The sequence below is a fragment of the Athene noctua genome, chromosome 1, assembly GCF_965140245.1.
Source record: "Athene noctua chromosome 1, bAthNoc1.hap1.1, whole genome shotgun sequence".
Lineage (NCBI taxonomy): Eukaryota > Metazoa > Chordata > Aves > Strigiformes > Strigidae > Athene > Athene noctua.
In genome coordinates, this window is record NC_134037.1 from 97,862,651 (window position 1) to 97,883,866 (window position 21,216).

The following is a 21,216-nucleotide window of genomic DNA, read 5'->3' on the forward strand; positions in this document are numbered from 1 at the left end:
GCAGAGCTAGAGTTGTACTTTTAACGGGCAATTCCTGCACTACCACTGAATCCCAACAGCAACCGCTTTTGAAGTGATGGGGTAAAGGAAAGAAACAGCAGAGAGAGTAAAGGAACAGTTTCCTGTCTGATCTAAAAATAAGCCCAGCTGTCCTTTCTAGCCTCTGCAGCCAGCTTTTAACTAGATGCCTGATAGAGCCTATTGCACCATCTTTTACAAGAACAGTTTAATCTGTCTTGATGGTTTTCAACACTAACCATGCTTTCTGAAGACCACTGGTCCATGTAGTTTTCCTCTGAATGGTAGAATTATGCAATCATAGAATAGTCAGGGTTTGAAGGGACTTCAGGACATCCCTAGTCCAACCTCCCACTCCAAGCAGGGCCAGCTTTTAGATCGGCATAAGCAAATGTCATTGCTATTGCAGGGGCTGCCTATTACAACAATTACAATTTGTCTGTCACTGCTGCCTTAGCTAATATTGTTGCGCCCTGCCAAAAAGAGTGGGTGGCACATTCATCAGCTGGTTTTGCTGGTGAACTAAGAAGTTCTGCTATGTGTGGTTGACTCAATTTCTTCAATTGGTGGAATAAACATAATAGCTATTATATCACCTACAAATGTATAGTAAAGTCTAATTAACAAGAGGCTGACAGCTCTCTTTCTGAAACTTCAAATGTTTCAATAATTTTTTCAAATTTCATATTCAGTGAAAGCAAGCCCTTTTTGAAAGATTCTGGGAAAATAATAGGTTTCTAGCAAGATACACGGGAAATAACGATATAACATAAGACATTAATATAATATTATAACTTTGCAGAGGATTTTATTGTTGGTTTTTGTTTTGTTTGTTTTTACATCTGATGTCTTTTGAGACAGAGCAGGACTTCAAACCTGGAGACACCATCTTCAGGTCATGGACAAAATCTCCAGGCTGTAGAGGAGGGGGAAAAAATAAACCTTCATATGGAACTTTGTCATAAACAATATTTCTAGATCAAATGTTTTGCCTTTGGAAAGGTTTTATGCTTTGGTTAGAAAAGTAATTAATGTTTGGACAGTATTCCATAAAGAAGAGGAAAGGACTGCTGAGCTTGATAAGCACCAAACTGGTATCTATGTCTTAACTTGGTTTTACTCCTCACTGTATAATTAAACCATATATGAATTTCATATTGTCTTCTAACCAGAAGGCGAAATAATTTTGCAACTTGCCATTTCAGAATTGGGGCAGTAACCTGTCGTGTTCTGAACAGGCTCCATCCAGTCATGTCCCAACATCAGGTGAGAAAGAACTTGTAAGCTAAAATCACAAATAGGAAAGACTTTTCACCTTTTGTTTTTAAAAACAATAAGATCTTGATATTGAACATCCTAGATGGAAAGCAAATAATAAAAGCAGATATATTTAGCAGCAAAGGAAGAAAGTCTGTCTTGACATATACAGTAAGTTCTGAATCATAGCAGGTGTGCTCTCTATGGATAAATGAGATCACATTTATCATCTACAGCAACATGGCAGATTAAAATTGCCTGGGTAGGTTAGGTGCTCAGTAAGTTTGACCCACCTGGTGAGTCTGCTCTGTTAAGCAGTGCAGTAGGAGTGCTGTGTGTAGTTGGGAGGCTTTAAGGGGAGATTCCTAATAGGAAGTATTGATCTATGGCGCAAGTCTGAAAACCAGTTAAAAGAGATTGAATGTATGCATCCCTAAACATATCTGTTTTCATCTTTTCCCTAAGCTGTTTTAAGTTCCATTTATTTCCATGCTGGTTGGGTACACACTTGCAAGCAAAGGCAAGAAGTTTAATCCTTTTGCCAAGTTGACGCATGGTACTTGAGGCTCGTTCTCCCTAAAAGTCTATAAAATGTCATCAGATTGGAACAAAAGACTTGCATCTTTATTCTGTTAAACAGTATTTTGTGTTAGTCATCAATAATACTCCTTTTCTTTTTTTTTTTTTTTTTTTAGTACATGAGCTACAACCCGCTGACATCAAAGTCATAGGAGCACTGGGAGATTCCCTAACTGTGAGTACTGCTGTATTCCCATGTTTAAAATGAGAAAAGCAATTGTCAGTTTCTATCTAGGTGTGGTCATGTCCAGGCACCATCAGATAGAAAGAAAATTGCTTTGGCTTGGCAAAGCTAAACTCAGCTACCTCTGTCCCTTTGCAAAGAAATAGCCTGAAGGGATATGAGTGACACCGGCAACTGTGTAATCCTGTAATGAATAATTCAGGCCAGAACAGAAATGGGATCACATTTTCCGTTGTATGCAGTTTTTTCAAGAGTTTTTGGAAAGTGAAATGTGTGCCTTAGGAATAGTTTTTTTCTGACATAAAAAACAAGAGCAAGCAATTGGCTTTTTTCATGCAATGAGAGATCTTGATGAAAATTCCTATGGAAATAATTGATTTCAGAACGAAGTGCTTCTCACTTGAGAAAATTCTGATACTTTTGTGTTTCTGAATTTTGCTTTCAGATGTTGCTTCCTGGTTTAGGCATATTCCAGTTAAAACTCTGATGTGTTTCATGTACCAAGAAATGCAAACTGAAAAGACTAGGCACATAAAAGAAAGGGCCCAGAAAAGAATAGCAGGGAATACTGCAGATCTGCACCAAAGTTTTCTGAGAAAAAGTTCCAGAATTACACAGCACTACAGAATTGTTCTGGCATGGGATGAAAGCAAACATTCGTGTCAACAGTTCCCATGAATTTTAACTCCTGATCTAAACCGGTGCTCATTCTAGCAGCTTCAGCTCCTGTTGAGTTCAGAGGGAGTTGAAGGGACTGAAGCCCTTAAATGATCAGGCTTATCTACAGGCAGGTGTGCCTGTCTTCACCTCCTCATTAGCTCCGAAACAGATTTTGCTTGACCTGATGTAATCCTGGCTTTCTCCCCTGACGCTGAGCTTTGAGCTTTTCTTAGAAGAACTCAGTAATGACGCTGCAAATCTCCCTCCTATCCACTGGCATAACACATAAAATTAATTGCTTGGTTTCCTTCCCCACATCTAGTGCTAGACATGTGCACTAGCACACATCTCTTCTCTTTTACATTTTAATTCTTTTAGTACATTAAATATCTGAGAGCCCTACTCATAAGGGCCAGACTAATGTTTGAGGACCCTGTCTCAAGAGCTGACCAAGGCAGTTTTTCATGCTGCCATTATTCATGCAGTTACTATTAGCTGCCATTGCCACAGCAAAGTGTGATTGGGGTTTTTATTAAGGAATTTATTGCTGGGGTGGGGAAGAAAAAAATGACAGTATTTTCCACATGTGTGTACACATACACACACACCTGCACGCAAAGTGGAGTACAGCTAGCAGCAGTGCACGCTTTGTACTGCCTAACCAACCCTGGCACAGAAGTACTGCAGCAGCAAAGATCTGTCTTGGTCCACTAAGGCATTGATTTTCCTCCTGGTATTTCCCACAAGAGCCCTGAATGCAGTCAGTGTTTATGGCTGAATTGATACCATGGGTTTTTGAAGAATACAAAATTAAGTGAAACCACTAAGAAACTATAAAGCTGCAGAAGAATCCATTTTCAGTTGTTGTCCTGAATGCAAGTCAAGGTGCTCACCTTGCTAGAGGTCTGTCCCAGTCCTGCAAGCTATTCTAATTCATCACAAACTTCTTTGTTCTAATGGCTTTATTTTTAAAAGACATTAAAGTTCACACTGCAGGAAGGCTGTTCTCAGTCTAGGTGCAGTTGTAGATTAATAAAACACTGAACAATTTAGTCATGTCACAGGCTACAATGCATCTGTCTGACTTCTTAGCACCAGTGCATAGTGAAAGCCATAGATATGCCAACATGCTTATCTGTATTGGCAAAAATAATCCTGCCTACACCTCATCAAGTCTGTGTGTTAGACTAGCAGACTGGGTCCCGCAAACGAAAAGTGGATTTTACACCAAAGATTTGTTTTCTTGGCAGATTAAAAAGCAGCTCCTTTGCTGATTTATTTACATCTAAAACTGGCTGGGAATTTTTCATTCAGTGTCTTTTGGGGTTTTTTCTTGGATTAAGTCTCTCAAAATCATCTTTCTTCAGGAAAATGCCAGGATAAAGTATTTTTCAGAAAAAATCCACACACAAAACTGTTGATGTTCATCTGGCTCCCACTGGGTTGCTATAATAGTATCAGAGTAGTAGTTCTAAAGCCTTATGTCCTTGACCTTACAGTCTGATCCCTTCTGGCTGGACTATATCTCCTCTGATGCTCCACAGTCTATATCTAGATGAACTGCTTTTGTATATGAGGAGAAGCCTGTGAATTTGAAACACGGGAGATGAAGGACTGCCCAGAGGCCAATGTGTTGTGGTGAATAAGGTCACACTGGGATATTGCAGAAGCTTGGTTGGATGCAGAGTAATGTTACCAAAACACTTCAGCACTTTCAAATCATGATATCCCTTACCTAAATTTATAGCACTTCTCCAGTATTTTATAAATTATTCTTTCCATCCTTTCCAGACTGCGGTAGGAGCCAAAGCAACTGACCTACAAACAGACTGGAGGGGACTTTCCTGGAGGTGAAAATGCTCAATTTTCTCTTTCTCTATTTTTGTCCACAGACACAGTGAAAAGTGTGGGTCACCTGGTTGTGTAGTTACATACTTGAATATGTAAATGCAGGGGTAGGATGCTGAGAGTAAGTACTGCTTTGTGAGGATAGGAGGAGTGACGACTGGAAGAGAAAGGGAGTGATTCTTATGGGGGTTTTTTGTATTTGTTTTCATGGGGGTTTTGTTCCTTTTTTTTTTTTTTTCTTTTTTTTAACCAGACCTGATTGCTACAAGCATGGTCCTGTGTGTCTGACAATACTGCATTATTAATATGAGTAGCTTCTTTTAGCCTCTTGCTAGTCTCTCTGGAGTTTATTCAAAATATTGCTGTCACTGTGATTATCTAACACAGTGTCTAATGCTAGAGAGTCTGAGTGAGTGTGGATTGACATGAACATGGTGAGAACCCTGCATGCATATTCAATGAAGATGTCCCAAACATCTTTGTTATTGCAAAATGGACAAAGACAATACATGTCAGTATGGGTGTGAATCTTGGTATCCATGATAGAGTGGAAGGAAACTGCCTGCTTCATATGGGCAGAAGTATGGTTGACAAACCTGTGTGCATGTATGTGTTCTTTTCTTTACCCTTTCTTCCCCCATTATATGTGTCTGCAGGCACAGTTACCTTAAGGAGGGCTTAGCAAAAGTGGCATAGAAACATATTGACTATGCACAGACAAGCTTTGAATGGTAGAGGCAGATGCTTTTTTCATAATCAACATTGCGGAATCACAGATAAGTGGCTAATGAACACTTAACGCAGTCTCTCTTCTGCGCGCAAATGTAGTTTCAGGGAGCAACTTCAGGGAGGAAGCATATGCCTTTCTATGATGGGCAACCCAGCATGTCTATATGAAACATAGTATGCTCTCTTCCAGTATGCTCTCTTCCCAGTCTAGAGGCATAACTTTTATCTTAGCTGATGTGTTGCTTGATTTAATGTGAAATCTCCTTTCAGTACTTTCCCTGAATTTTTGTGGTTTATCTCCTTAGTCCTGTTTGAGATTTTGGGGGTGTTTTTGTTGTTGTTGTTGTTGTTGTTTGGTTTTGTCTTTTTTTTTCCTCCTTCCTGGGCTGCTACAGCAACATATGGTGGCAATAAGACAGATGGCTGCAGGATTAACCCTACTTGGTGATTTTGTTCTTTCCCTTTGTAGTATGGGAGGTGATGGGACCCTGGAGACCCAGGCTACTTTACCCAGTGAGTATTCTGGAAAACCAGTGTGAGAAAAATGAAGGCTAGTATTGCCCTGAAAGTAGTCTAAGTGGATGCTAGGAAACATCTGGAAATGGTCATGCTTTCCTTGTGAACAGTGGGGAATGCCCATATACTGTGGGTATGAGCAGTTCGTGTGAGTCACAGCTGAAACCCAGACTGACCTGACTAGCTGTAAAGTTGATTCAGCCCCTCCACATCACAGGACCTGCATGTGATGGTATTGTCCTTTTGACAGAAATGATTAGGAGTAAATGTGCTGAAGGTGACAGAAGTTCATGGCAGACCTGCTCCTCCCTTATTTAATTTTGTGCTTTCAGTGACTGACTCTAATGGGTGTGGGCAAATGAAGGTTTATAAAACAATTAGTGGTTCATCTAGAACAGGTTGTTGGCAAAGTTATGGTTCGTACTGATGATTTTAAGATGCTACATTGCACTGAAAAAAATCTAAAAATACTATAAATTTCTTGTCTTAGTGTTCTGTGTAATCGGTCCCTGAAGTTGCCATAGAAACCATTAAGTGGTCAGTGTGACCATAAATTGGAGGGGATTTGATTCACAGTGGTTCATCTGTTTGTATGTGATCCACGCTATGGCGCAGTTTGACAATATCTGACATCATTGGTAATAAAATCTGATATGCTTTGTCTTGTACCACATACATTGCTGTATTTAAAGAAAAATAGAAGGTGCATTTCATTTATGCATTATAAATGAGACTCTATAAAGCTTCAGACAGAACTACAGACACAGTAACAGTAACAGTTTTCAGACATGACACTTCCCTGCTGAGGGTTTTGGTGAAATCTACAAATGTAAATAAAATTAACTTCTCTGCAGTAAATATTATTATCTTGATGGGTTGCTGGAGGAGTGGAAGGTAGAGGGACATATTGGGAACATCTGCTCCTGGTACATGAAGGAAAGTAACTATGATTACTCTGGCACTCAAACTCAAGACCGGTGAGTTGCCTGCGACTTGTGGGTCTCCTGAGCTGCCAGACTTTAGCTTCTTGAGGCCACAGAGAGAAACAGTCGCAGTGCTGAAGTTTGGACAGTAGCTGGAGTCTCTAAGGCAGGTGTGTCTATAGCTTCTGTAAGGCCACAGTGAATGAGAGGAAAACCCAGGTCTGTTTTCTCACTACTCAGTTGGCTTGTACTTCTGCAGGAAACCACACTACCAGTTGTACTGTGGATGATTAAAGACTGTGTTTTCTCTTTTTTAAGATATCTTGAAAAAATTCAATCCAAACCTCTTTGGCTTCTCCACTGGCAGCTCTAAGGAAACAGCTGGGTTCAATGTTGCAGAGAGAGGTGCCACAGCACGGTAAGCACAATTGCAACCGAGAAAGGGCAAATGGGTGAGAACTGATGGACTGGCAGATTATCTTTGAACTGCATATTAAGGTTGAGTTAATACTGGTGACCTACTTGTACCGTGCACGTTTCTGTGGTCTGATGTTCTTTATTTAAATTCAGTATTTGGGGGATTTATTTGTAACTTTTTCTAAATCAGAGACAAAGGGAAACTTTCTTGTTCTATTTAACCTCTACCCAGAATTTCTGAACCAATATCTTACTTATGCTTCTAATTTTACTAGTACCTTTTCCTGCTCAGCCTTCAGTATGCAGGTCCCTGATTCACTATTAGGCTAGGTTTATAATGAGAAAAAATTAATGACCATCTCTCCTTTATTCCTTGATTTCTGGGAAATGTGCCTCAAACTAACAAATAGAAGCCCACTGCTACCCTAATGGCATTAAAAGCTATCCATGTTTGCAATGCGAAGAAAAAGAACAGAATGAGCAGGTGGGATTTAATTCCTTTCTCCTTCTGAAGAAAAGCTCTACTAGTCTGTTAAGAACTAAAACATGTAAAAGTTTATATTGCATAGGCTGTGAGTGCTCTATGGATACTTGTTGAATTTGTTTTCAAGACTTTGTGGCATTCTTAACAGTCATTAAATTTACTGCAAGAGAGTTTCAGGCAAAGCTTGTGTAGCTACTAAATATTTGTGGGTGCCATGACCAACGACTCAGGGTGATTGCTATGGTTCTGAGATTACAACTAATGTAGCCAGATTTGTGTAGCTGCTGGAGGGAGGCAGGGCTTATTAAAGCACAGTCTCATGCTAGAATATCAGGAGTTCAAGTTTCCAGCTGGTGCCTCAGCATGGTTTGTGCTTCCCTCTGCGGACGTTGCATCCTGCCCAGAGCTGAACTCTCCAAGCTGGCAGTTCCACAGTATAAGCGATATCTTGCAGCGATAAGACAAGATATAGGAATTTAAAGCGAGATCAGGAAGGTTGGTTAGGTGCCCAGCTTCTGTGTAAACACCAAACTCCCCCACTAGGTTTTGAGGGGAGTTATGCAACTAAATGTCTCTGTGCATCTGAACATTAGTGGGTTTCTCAAAAAAAACCCCACACTTAAGCCAACTGTGAGATGGGAAGAATTCATCCCAGTTGCCTGCCACTTGGCAGCTAGCCTACCTGAAGCCCTGAAGATTATTCACTTATGCAATTGCTGCTGGTCTTGGTCCTTCTATGCTCATGCTTTTGAGGTATCACTTTCTGTGTACTCATTTCTGCTGATCGTAAGATTCCCTCAAACGAGGTGTCGGAGAGCAAGAAGACGATGCGCTTTCAGAGTACTCATCTAAAATGTTTATGTTCTCTCTCTACAGTAATATGTCAGCCCAAGCACGTGAATTGGTGGAGCTAATGAGAAGCAGCTCGGTAAGTGAAACTTGGTCCACCCCTCAATGCTTCTGTGGTCTCTGGGAGATGACTTCAGTTGACTGGGTGCTTGAGTAGCGAAGAGTCCTTTACTGATGGAAGAAAAGTCAGTCTCCTTGCCTCTTGGTGTGCTTTCCAAGATGAATGTGTGTGCCAGGGATTAGCCTTTAGGAGATGATAATTAACATGTACAAATCCATGCAGGTAAGATGCAAACACACAAAGCAGAGACTAACTAACGTAGGGTACAATGTGGCCAGGAGCTGTAAGGATGCTAGTGAGGAAGAAGAGAGATTTAAAGGCTCTGGGGAAATCACAGGACTGCTTAGTTGAGCAGCAGCATTCAAAGCAGAGGTCATAAAGGCTGAGTGTAAAATCACTGGAGCAGGCACCTGGTGACCAACCTGAATCACATCATTCACTCTTGACTCTAGAAAATGGCAATACTGGGAAGGGTGGACAACTGAAGTCTTCCCAGGAGATTAGGCCCTCTGACTCTGGTTCTAAACAGGCAAGTGATTAATCAGTAGCCAGAAACATTAGGGTTGGGAGAATTCCTGTCACACCACGAGCTTTTAGGGAAATTGTAGCATTGTGGACCAGCCTGCTGTGCTAGCTCCACTGAGAGCTACAAAGGGCATCAAAAAGGTGATCTGCTTCTAATTCAGTGGTTGTTGCTGCAGTTTGGGGTGGGGGGAGGAAATCTGGGAGAAAACTAAGACTGTCTTGCTCTAAGTGTTGGCTGGATTTGAGCAGATGACTGTCTGGGTGTGAGCTGTTGGTTCAGGGAGAGCACCCTGGAAGGGAATGGGAGTGCCTGGTGCTCCTTGGCTTAGACTGAATGGGAGAGGAAGGTCCTGAATAAGCAGGATTTGTCAAAGCATGTGTCTCTCTGTGCCAGCACTCTTGATGGATGCTGCAATGCTTGCCCCACTGTCAGTTACTCTGCATTTTACTGATTGTTTGGCAGAGTGAAGGGAGCTGGCACTGCTCTTCAATAAAATAGTACATGACTCTAGAGCTTTGTTTTATTTGCTGCCTTTTATGCATCTTTAAAAAAGGGGAAGGGGGAAGTCCCTGCCACAGTTTGCCCCTTCATAAAAGGCTTTCCAACAAAGTGCTGGTTAAGGAGGAGAATTCAGACCTGTGGGTGATTCCCAGGCCCTTCCTCTATTTGTAGGATCCTTTCGCAGATGTTTGTTATGTAAATGCACCACACTAAAAATAGTTGCCTTTGATTCCTTTCTTTGTACTAAACGTTACAAAATGTTTTGATGAGATCCAGCTCTCAGCAGCGCCTATTGTTAGCTTGTGGTGACGTGGATGCTGCAGCTGCCCTTATATGAGCTCAGTGAAGTCACCAGCCTCCTGGACTCTTCTATTTTAATCCAGCTGTCTGTTCCCTGGGGCACCCCTCGCCCCTCCTGGCCATGGGGTAATACTTGCCCAGCTGGCAGGGATCCCCAGCAGCTCCAGTTCCACAGCTCCATGAGTCACTCCAGCATCCACTCCCACACTGCTTCATCCCCACGCTGCCTGCGGTGTTCAGCCGCGGCTGGCAAATCTCCTGTCCATCCCTGTCCCGAAGCTAACATTCATTTAGGGACACTTGCTGCCACAGACGCATTTTCATGCTCAGCTACCCTGACAGATCTTGTCTGCGGAAGGGAATTTCGTTACAAATGGCAAGGTGAATTGCAGCTAGACTAGCAAACAGTTCACGTTTTCCCCCTGGACAGATGCTTTTCTTTCGTCAACTTAACTCAGCGTGCCTCCTTTCTCTGTTCTGCCATGCTGTCTGTACCCCCTTTAGCCCCATTTGTGAATGTTACCTCTGCATGCCTAAGCAATGGCTACTGCAATCTGTTTATTTTATGTGCCGCTAGAAAATAAACTTCAAGGAAGATTGGAAGCTGATCACTGTCCTTGTTGGAGGCAACGACCTATGCCAGTACTGCTTGGACAAGGTTTGTATCTCTGAATTAGGCATGCTCACCCAGGCACTTGGCAAGTGACCAGCCCTGGAAGTGTAACCTTTTCTCCCTCTCAGTGAGCCAAAGTTCCTTTTTGTTTAAAAAGCACTTAGAGGTCCTGTTCCTTTCATCTGTATTGTATCAGAAACAAGTGCACAGCTTTTAATATTGGGGCACTGTAGCTCTGGACTAATGCATTACTTAAGAACCAGCAACCTGCCCCACATTGAACAAAACACCCAGGATGAAGTGAAGAGCTCTGCCATCTTAACTGGACAAAGCAATCAAGACAGCATAGTGTTTTAGGCATGTTGTTATGGGCACACAAGTGAAGTTTTATTCTCAAAAGCATCTCCATGCAATGATTACTGAGGATGCCTAATTCTTGCTTCAGAATGATACTGAAAGACATTCAGTTTATAATGAAAAAAGGTGTCTTTTATCTAGCTATCAGTGATCTACCCCTCTGGAAAGGTTACTGTGGCACAGACTGCGGGTCTGGACCCCAGCTCATTGAAATGGCCGAGGATTGTTCTCTCAGTTTTGTTCATTTCCCTTTAAAGGTTGCTGCCTGGAGCCTTTGTCCCCACAGCTACCCCTCTATAACTACAGTCACAAAGTCATTTTTGACTATAGGTTTTGTGAAGCCTGACTGCCTCCATATCAATTTCTTCAGATTGGCACCTTTTTTTTTTTTAAAAAAAAAAAAAAAAAAAAAAGGTATCTCTTTGTTCACAAGACAAACTAGTCTGTTCTGGGTCCCATAAAAGACAACATGAAATCCAAAGATGTGATTTATGTAGTCATTTATCAGGCAAAAACTCTGCAAAGAACTATTATATACCTCAGGATTTTCTACAAAGATTAAGAGAATATATCAGTGACATGGAAACACAAGTGCTATATAACATGTGTGCGTGCAGCAGTAAACCTCTTGATCTGAAAATATATCTGCCAATAAAGGCAAAAAGGAGCATTGATTTGGTATATCTTCTTATGGACTGCCTTGCAACTAGAGAGTGTGGATTCCTTTGTTCAGGTGAAACAGTTAAACTTCTTGGTTCCTGAAAGAAAGCTGATCCAAGTTTTATTTAATTTTTTTTTTTTTATTACACAGGAAACCTATTCAGTGCAAAAGTATGTAAAGCACCTTCAGAACACTCTGGATATTTTCTATGAGGAGGTAAGCTTTTAAGATACCCTAGCAAGCATGATCCCAGCAAGCACACTAATGTTTTTCTCACCTCTGATAAACTGTCAGTGATTCTGTTTCGTACAAGGTCATCTTCCAAATAGCTGGAGTCAGACTGCTCCTTAGCACGGCATTTCAACCACGGTATTAGATAATGCTCTGAGAAAGCGAGCTGCAGTTTCAGGAAAACTGTGTGTTTCACAGCATTTTTGCTGTGGACCAAACATAGCACAACCTTCCTGCCAGTTTTGATGGCTAAACCAACTGGACAAAGTTTAATTTGCCCTAGAGAAAGTGGAAATGCCCCAGGGAGTGAAGCAGCGTTTCAGTTAGTTTGTACTAGCTGCTGGGAATTTTTTGGCTGACATCCACTGTATGGCTCCCTCCCCCTGCCTTTATACATCCTTGCACATGCCAGTTTGCGCTGACTCCCTGACCTACGGATGGCACTTCTTTCTCACTTTGTAATGGTATCATGTTCTGTGATTTGGTATGTCTGGTTATCATAATTTCTGCAGCTCCCAAGAGTCTTTGTCAACATGGTGGAGATACTAGAGATTTCTGGACTGCGTCAGATTGCAGAAAGCTCTTCGGAGTGTGCTTTGACAGTAAAGTAAGTGAGCAAAACAGGTCTTTGCCTTTAAAGAGCTATTTTTTTGGATCAATCTAAATTGCTTCTACAGCAGGACATCCACACCAAGCTTTCCAAGCTACCTTCATTGCAGCCTTTACCTGAGATACTAGTTCCCATCAACTTTCTATTATTTCTTCCAGTGCTTCAGCTAGAAGGCATATACGCCTGTAGATAGCAGAGTTGTCGCCTGTCTTCTCATCTCTAAGGCAGCATGTCACAGCACAGGTCACCATATAATTGCCATCCTACTGAACTTCAAAGCCTTTTTCACCCAGCCGTTCACTGCTCGGGAACACAGGCCGACATCCCTGATGCATCCCTTGTATTCAGTGCTGCATACAGCAGATTGTTCCTGGTTGTACAGTTTTTTGCACCTAATGGAGGAGACCAAAATCCTAATTCAAAGAAGATTGAGGGACTTGTTTTAGAAAGCAGCAGTGCCTTTACAGGAGTCAGCATGGACATGAAAAAGCTTTTTAGTCTAGCAGAGAAAGGTATAACAAAGACCAGTGGCTGGAAGCTGATGCCTAATGAATTCAAATGAAGTTAGGCACAGATTTTTAATAATAGAAGTGATTAACTATTGGAACACAGTAGAAGGGAAAATAATGAATTGACTGTCTTGCTTGATGTCTTCATATTCATTCCAAGCACGTTCTTAGAGGATGCATTTCAGTGAAGCACAAGTTATTACCTCTTGATCTAGGGGTAGCAGAATAAAACAGAGGTCTAAGGCAGCAGACTACATGAACAATTTGTCTTTTCTACCTTTAAACCCCCAGATTTCTGAAAATCTGCTCTAAACCTATGTGTAGGGTGTTGGGCTTTTTTTATTCTGACATGTGTGATTTCCTGCTAATGTGTGGCATACACTTGGGTCTGACTCAAGAGTTGTGGATCCTGCAGCTCTTGCCAGCTGTGACAGGTGTTCACTTTGAAAACTGTCAGTAGGGATTTTTTTTCTGAAGTATCTGTCCATTTGCAAGCTAACAAGGTGACTCTCCTTCAACATGTGAGCTTTGAGCACCTATCCTGAGCTCCTTGAAACAGACACACTTTGCTGAATAATTGCATAGGCTATTCCAGGTTGGCTTTTAATGCTAGTATTTTTGTCATTGAAGGAATGTTTGCCCATGTTTCTTAAACCCTGAGGAAAATTCTGATGAACTACAAGAAATTAAGAGAGTCAACAGAGATTTTCAGGTAATACCTTGATTCTGTAACTGGTCATCTTCACTTGTGTCCTTTTATACTGCTTCCCACACTGCCCTTCCTCTCATGCATATCCTCAGCAGGACAGAGAGGGGTGACTAGGAAACAGCTTGGCTACAGTCTAACTAAAACCCTAGCCAGCTAACCAGTTAGCAGCAGTGCTAGTCTTTCTACACTGCTTTGTGATTTGACCTCAGTTCTGAACTGGAGGCAGATTGAGACCAGTTCTGTTTCCAGTTGCTGTTTTGACAGCTGAAAAGGAATTACTGATGATGGCTGTTCTGTTGATATGTGTTTGTCCATTATGAATCCAACTAAGAGCTCACATGAATTAACATCACTGCAAGGGTGACAAATCGCCTTGCATCAGCTGTTTTGTGGTAACTCTTACTAGAGAAAATTAACTAAACCAACCTGATATTCCTTTCTTTTGCCATGGGCTGAAAGTGTGAGCACAGATAGCTTACTATGGGTCAGCTTGCTGTCTGAGGAGTAACTTTTCATAGCCTCAGGCATAAGATTCACTCAAATTCAACAAAGGTCATAAATAGCTATTGGAGCAGAAGGTTCTTCCATCATTCCATCCTTTGAATACAGAAATCATTGTATCAGTTCACATTATGTTCTCCAGCCCTCCCTTCTGGCTCTAGCAGTGGTTGTTGTTCAATGAATCTGACAACACTCAAAAAAATTAATCTTGGAAAATAGTTCTATAAACTGACCCAGGGGGACGTTTTTCTTAACTAAGGAAGTGAGGTTAGGAATGTTTTGAGATATGACCAGGAGCATTAGAATTTATGCCCATAAGCTGGCAAGTAACAAGGAGATGTTTTTATTATGTGTATGAATGTCTATTGCCATAGTTCTCAAGTGGCAGGTGATTTTTTCAATGCTTAAGTTTTATTTTACTTCAAGCATACCTTTCTGAAAAATCAAGTGTGCTTCAGCTCGAGTTGGCCTTCTGAACTCATTTGTCACTTCTAAAAATTTGGGGCTTATTACTTTTTTTTAATTCTCTGTGATTTTGAATTTCACTGTGATTGTGCAGCACTGATTTTGTAAGTAAGGTATGCACATTTTTTTTTCAAATTAAGCAAGTTTACATTTCAAATTATCCTAGCTTCTGTGAATTTTTCTCATGAAAATCTCATCATGAACCAAATTATTTTCTTAGCTGTTCTCTGGACTGCTTTATACTACTCAACTGGATTTATACTAATCATTTATGACTTCCTACATTGAAAGAAGTGTAATATGCATGTTTTTGACAGCTGCCAAATGTTAGATGAACCTTGTAAGTAACTTTTCTGTTTCCAACCGTGAAACTCCATACAGGCTGAAGCCTTACAGCTGATCAACAGTGGTCGGTATGAAGAGCGTGAGGACTTTGCAGTTGTCATGCAGCCGTTTTTCCGAAACACTTTGTTGCCCCTGGATAGTGTAAGTTCTGTTTTTCTTTCCTATTTTGTAGGGGCCAGTATCTTGATTTCTCTAAGCCAGTAAGACCTATGCCATAAGAACTGTGTTTTTTTCTCTTTGGACAGTCTAGCAGCACAGGGTAGAACCTGCGAAAAGAGTGACAGAGGAGAAGACAGGCAAGACTGTGCTGCTTCTGAATAAAAATGGCTTTAGGAATAATTTGTAGTGTGCACACATTAAACCTAAGCACCCTCTGGCTTCGTCTAAACTGCATGTTGGTTGCCCCCCCCCCCATTTGGGGCCTTGTTGGCATTCACGACAATTTTCTTCTGGTCTAGGTTATGGAGTTCGTTCGGGTTTCTTTCACACAGAGACTGGCACTTGCATGCCTGTCTCATCCCAGCCTGGAAACAGGAAGCAGCTTTTGAAGCCAAACACTGATTATCCCTCTTTTCTTCAGCCTTAGCATTATTCATGCTGTATATTTAGGGATACAAATATTCAGCATGAATCCTGATCAAAACTACCCAGTTTTGCATAATACTGATTCTTTTGTCATAGCACCCCCATTTCATTCTGGCAGCCTTCAAGTCCAAAGAATGGCTACCATACTGATATTGATGAGGCAAATTTTCCCTAAGATAGACATTTCTCACAACTGGGTAAGCCCACAATTTTTAATGCTGCCTGAAATTCAGCAAAATTTCAACACCTGAAAGGTTGTACTTCTGAGTTGTGGAAATTTAACAAACAAGAATAAGCAACCAGTTTTCTGTCAGTTCTGTGCAAGGTGGAGTGTGTGTTAATGGCAGAGTCCACATAAGAGTTATGACTGTTGGTTTAATGACAAATTTAAGTTTGTTATGAAAATTGCTGTTTAAAGTTGAGCAAGCTGCATTACACAGAAGGTCTCAAGATGCAGTAACCAGCCCACAGTTAGGAGTACCTTAGTTCTATTTGCAGTGTCAAAATAGAAGCATATTGCCTTTAGGAAGGTACCAAATTTGTGAAGTGGGTACGCCAAGTACAGTGCATTATTAGATATAATATGTCAGATCTCAAAGGTTGAAATGTGCTGAGAAATAAATTTTTGCTTTTATCACAGAATGGCAAGCCAGATCTGAGTTTCTTTGCAGCAGACTGCTTTCATTTCAGTGTAAGAGGCTACGCTGAGATGGCCATGGCTCTCTGGAATAATATGGTAAGAGGTTATGACCTAGATCCCTATGTATTTGTGTAGCAGGCCCTACAAAAGATCGTGAGAAAGGTGTCTGAAACAAAACAGTAAGCAAGAAATAAAGTTGACACCCTAACAAGTGGGGGGCTGCTCAACTCTGAGACCCTTCTCAGCCTGCATTTCTTAGGAACACAGTCCAAAACATTCATTTTGCATAAAACAGTGTAAGTCTCTTGCTTGTTCAAAATGAGAAATCTTAATGTTCAAAGTGGGAGTCTTAACGTAATGAAAAATTCCCTTCTCATTTGGTAAATAACTTGCATTAAAGAAAAAAATCAACCTAGTTTAACAGTCCTGTAGGTTTCCTGAAAATGTCTGTTGAATGAGCTTGCCCTTCTTCAGTGAATTCTGCTAGATTTATCAGGAAAACATACATGTGATTGAATTTTTGCTGCCATTAATAGTGTGGACATGTTGTACCACCCACTCTAGTATCTGAAGCAATTCTAGTAGATTCACTGAAACTAATGGGGGGCTGAAATCACACCTATGATGCCTCTGCTTGCAGTCACATTCCTTCTGTCATTTTGGGGGAAATGATAGCTTTTGAATAGTGCTAGAAGAGTGTGTAAGAGGCATATGCTGGACTTGATAAGTCCAAGGTCACAGTTGCTTTCAGAACTGTGATGTTTCCCATGGTGGAAGGAAAACTCTGGCATTTTCATGCCAAGTGACATTTCCTCCTCTTGTCTCATAAACAGCAGTACCCAAACACTTTGTGGTTGCAAAAATCCTGTATCCTGGTTTGTACAAGAAACAATCATATATGGAGCAGAATTTCTTTTCAGTTTAAAAAAGTTTGAGCAAGATAAACTGACACAATACTCCAAAACGAACTGGGACTGGGAAATGCAGGGCAGAAATCTGTGCAGCTGCCCAGTATAGCATATGAGCTGTAGGTCCAGGGTTATAGAAAGCAGTAGCCATACAGTGCATGCACATGCTCTAATTGATTAGTGCATGCACAGCCAATCTGCCTGTTTTCTGTCAGGCTTCCCTGACCAGGACTCCAGTTGACAGCAGTCTGTTAGGTTTCCATGTGCAGTAGCTCTAACAGGGCTAATGGTGGCCCAAAAACTCCAGACAAATGTAGAAAACATTCAAATTGAGTGTGGCTTCAGGTTTCAAGAAGAAAAAGAGATGGTACCTGGACATATGGTAGCCTTAAATTGGGTTTCTGTTGCCACGTGGTGTTCCTACTGGCCATTACTCATTTCTGAATCACCATCAGTCCTTTTTCTATGCCACCAGAGTTTTATTCTGTCCAGACTGTCACTCATTTCCTACGCATGTAAGGATACTGACACAAAGATTTCTACTGGGGTGATGGGGATCAGGTTCTTACTGATGTGAAGTGCAACTATTCCCTTCCATAGAGATCTGTCGGTCTATGCCAACTGAAGATTTCACTGCTTACTATTTAAATCTCGTTCTTGTAACACATCCCTGCTTTTCACTCTCAGCCCATGTACGGCAAGGCTGTGCAAGCTTACTGTAAGGCTGTATTGTTTCCCTGTTCCCTGAAAAGCTCAGCAGGCTGTAGGCTTATGGCCAAATGACATGGATTCTTGTCAGTACACATAAAAGGCCAGCCTGTGCCTGGCCACTGCGTGGGCATGCAGGGATGGGGATGGCTTAAGGAGCCTCTCCCTCACCATGATGTTCTTTGCTCTTTTTGTTTCATGAAAAGCAAAGCATGCTCCTGCTCTCTGAAGTCAGAGGACTTTGTAGTCTTAAGGGGCCCCCACTGGTGCCAAATCTACCTCATCAGTCCCCTGGCCCAGGAAAAGAGCACATGAACAGTGTGTTTAGCTTGTGTTCTGCCTTCATGTTTGCCACATGCTCTAGAAGAGCTGTATGTTTCTTCCAGAAGTTGCCCTGTACACTCATAGACATGGGGATACTGTCATCTTCAAAGCTCAGAAGCTAATGCTCCTGAGGAACAGATCACATAGAGATGAAGCAAGTATGGCTGGCTACAAAATTTTGCACCTTATTATCCTTTGTCTGGGCTCTGTGCCAGACTCCTTACCAAGTACCCTGGCACAGGGAGTATTACAATTATCTACAAATAACCAGTCGTACTGAAGACAGAATGCTACAGGATATGAGCCACACATCTTACAAATAACCACATCATAATTTGAGCTGTTCCCTTTAAGATGAAATAAAACTACCAAATTCAGTCCAATGTTAGCTGGCAGGCCGGCCAAGTGATTTAGGACTTGTATAAGAGTCCACCAGGACTCCATGACAATCAGTAAAACTTGGCATTCTCTTTTGCTTCTCATCTCTCCACTTGTTAGCTTTCTTCCCTTCTCTAGTCACATTTTGCCACAGTTCATATCTCTCTCTTCATTTTTCAGTCTCTACTTCTTTTTTTTCTTCTTTTTTTTTTTTCTTTTTATATAAAATGAACTAGAGAGAGAAAGTATTCCCAGTGCTTCCATATTGGAATCTTATGAACAGATTTTTTTCTCTGCATTGTGTTGGGCTTGTTGAGGTATTGTTTCTCTTCAACATACAGCTGACACTTTAATCACTTGAGGACAGTAAATGCACATATGGACAAAAGCAGAAGCAACAGCACTCCTCTGTACTGTATTCCCAGAAGTGCTGGATGACAACTCCACAGTTCTCTGTGGGCCAGTCCTGAAGTCATTGCTTCAAGCATGTCCATACACAGTTGTAAACACTTCAGTTAACATGACTGAGCAAGCCTCTACTTGTTAGCTCAACTATGGTAACCGATGGTATGTGCACATCTAGCCAACCACAAATGCTGTGCCATTAGCCTAGACATATTTTGAGTTTGAAATGGACTTGGGGTGAGCCTATGGTCAGTTATTGCAACTTAGCTGACAGCTGATAGTATAAAAAGCTCTATTTAACTCACTTCTTGCAATCTTGTGAACTTAGCCTCAGCTAAAACTCCCAGGAAGTTTCTTGTCTGAGTGAAGGCTGCAAAGGTTGACACTGTCTTGTCCCATCTCTGTAACTCTACATCATTTCTGAAGTCAATTCCATCACTGTGACACCGAGGCATCTTTCTTTCAGTACTAAGTACATGACTAACATGTGTCATGTGTTGTGGGTTTTTTTTCATTGTAGTTTATACTGTCATTTGAGATGTGTACGTGGGAGAACTGGGTGTATAGTGAACCACTCTGTTTTAGCAGAATATTTAAAGTATGTGGTATTCAGAGTTATTTTCTTCACTCAATGCAAACGGAGGAAAGGCTTCTCATGTTCCGTGCTTCCTGAGGGAGTTTTTGTGCAGTCAGTACATCAGAATCTCAGTGTCTTCAGTTCATGAGTGTTAAAATGTTTGGAAACTGTGATGCACCTTCTACCACATTTCTTTATAGCTGTAAGCATCAAAAGATTGGATAAAAAGTTGTAAACACCCAAGTCAGGAGAGTCTGAGGAGGAAAAAATATATTATGTTTACTATTGCTTTTCTCTTCTTCAGTTGGAGCCAGTTGGCGAAAAGCAGACTTACAACAGCTTTACCCATGACAGATCAAAACTCAAGTGTCCAAACCCAGTAAGTAAAGGCCAACATGTCCACACTCTCCATTAGCCACTTCTATTTTTCTCTTCTTATTGGTAAAATTAATTAAAATACTATATTTGTGAAGGCTTTAAATAGCTAAAAATATATTTCAGTTTTGTTACACACAGGGAAATCTACTTAAAATTTAATGTAAAAAAAAATTATCCTCACTGCAATGGAAAGCCTCTCATTTAAGCCAGTTTTAATGAGTCTACATATTTCCATTTAGTTGTCTGCAGCAAACAAATTTGGAAATGATGCCAGCACACTCTGAGATGGCTCCTTTCTTTTTGTTCTAGGAACTTTCAGGCAGTAGGGTAGGAAAGAGTCTGAGCTAAAATAGACAGAAGGCAGAAACAGCTGATAGTCTGTCTAAAGATTGACAGTTCCTCTCTGTGAAGGGGTGATGGCATATTGTCTGAATGCTGCCTGTTGAATGATCTGTGGTCACTAAAACCTTTGCTCTCCCTTTGTAGGAGAAACCCTTTTTTTCTACACTGAGAAACAGTGGATTCAGAAATTCAGATCTCAACTTGGAGAAAACTGAACCTTCAGTCCCCTACTGGGCTGTCATTGTGGCTGCAGTAGCTGGAGTCCTGGCAGGTTCTTTACTCATCTGGCTTGTGTCAGGAAGAAGAGCCAAGAGGCGCCAACTTGAGACTGACACAGAAAAGAACATTAAAACGACATCTCTGTAAAGCAAGTGGAACAAACATCTGTCTCTGCTGAGGCTGCTCTTGGGTGCGATGCAGAGAGCAGCAGAATAAAAAAAATTTGGGATATAAATGAAGCCTCTTGGTTAGAGATTTTTGGGTGCAATAATTTTGATCAGAAATGCACTGTAGAGTTAGCTTTTACAGATCAGTCAAGTGGAAGATGATGTCCAAAGTGTTAAAGCTTTTTCATTCTGGGATTCAATTCTCTATTTCATGAATATTACTCAGGATGTCAATTACTTGCATGAAGTGAGAAAACTTGTTCATGCATCTGCCACCTTAATTGTGCATCTATATGCCCTTTTTTCTTATAAAATGGTATATAAATTGTTAGCTACAAGTGCATGATCATGACCTGGTACTCCCCAATAGCAAGGTGAGATTTAAAAATTTGCAATTTCATATGTTTGATTCCAGCAAAACCATTGAGTTGAAGTTGCTAAGTTTGTTCTGCATAGTAAAGTGGAAATATCTGCTCTGGAAACATCTTTAAGCCAAACTCTGAGCAATGTGGACCATCCATCCATGTGGTGGCATCCCTGGTCCAGTGCTGGGCAGCACAACTAGAATAACTGCACCTTCTCCACTGCCTTGAACTCCAGGCTCCATTTGTCTGGGACTGGACCTGGAACTGGATTATGTGCATCACTTCTCCTCCAGAGACAAATAGCCCAGGCCAGTCCTGTATCCTCCTGCCCACTGCTATACAGCAGCTGGTTCCAGAATGACTCTTT

General features: G+C 41.2%; 1 protein-coding gene across 1 annotated transcript in view; it reads left to right on the top strand.

Annotated features, from left to right (window-relative positions):
* PLB1 (phospholipase B1) overlaps positions 1-20,500 on the top strand; it is an 81,868-nt gene extending 61,368 nt beyond the window's left edge. Inside the window, exons 45-58 of the mRNA XM_074897062.1 lie at positions 1,224-1,284; positions 1,971-2,029; positions 4,490-4,548; positions 5,745-5,788; positions 7,033-7,132; positions 8,492-8,543; positions 10,430-10,510; positions 11,634-11,699; positions 12,227-12,321; positions 13,464-13,545; positions 14,890-14,994; positions 16,079-16,174; positions 19,683-19,757; positions 20,243-20,500. Coding sequence (XP_074753163.1) covers positions 1,224-1,284; positions 1,971-2,029; positions 4,490-4,548; positions 5,745-5,788; positions 7,033-7,132; positions 8,492-8,543; positions 10,430-10,510; positions 11,634-11,699; positions 12,227-12,321; positions 13,464-13,545; positions 14,890-14,994; positions 16,079-16,174; positions 19,683-19,757; positions 20,243-20,464 — 1,197 coding nt within the window. The 3' untranslated portion in view covers positions 20,465-20,500. The remainder of the gene's footprint in view (positions 1-1,223; positions 1,285-1,970; positions 2,030-4,489; positions 4,549-5,744; positions 5,789-7,032; positions 7,133-8,491; positions 8,544-10,429; positions 10,511-11,633; positions 11,700-12,226; positions 12,322-13,463; positions 13,546-14,889; positions 14,995-16,078; positions 16,175-19,682; positions 19,758-20,242) is intronic.
* The last annotated feature ends 716 nt before the right edge of the window (positions 20,501-21,216 follow it).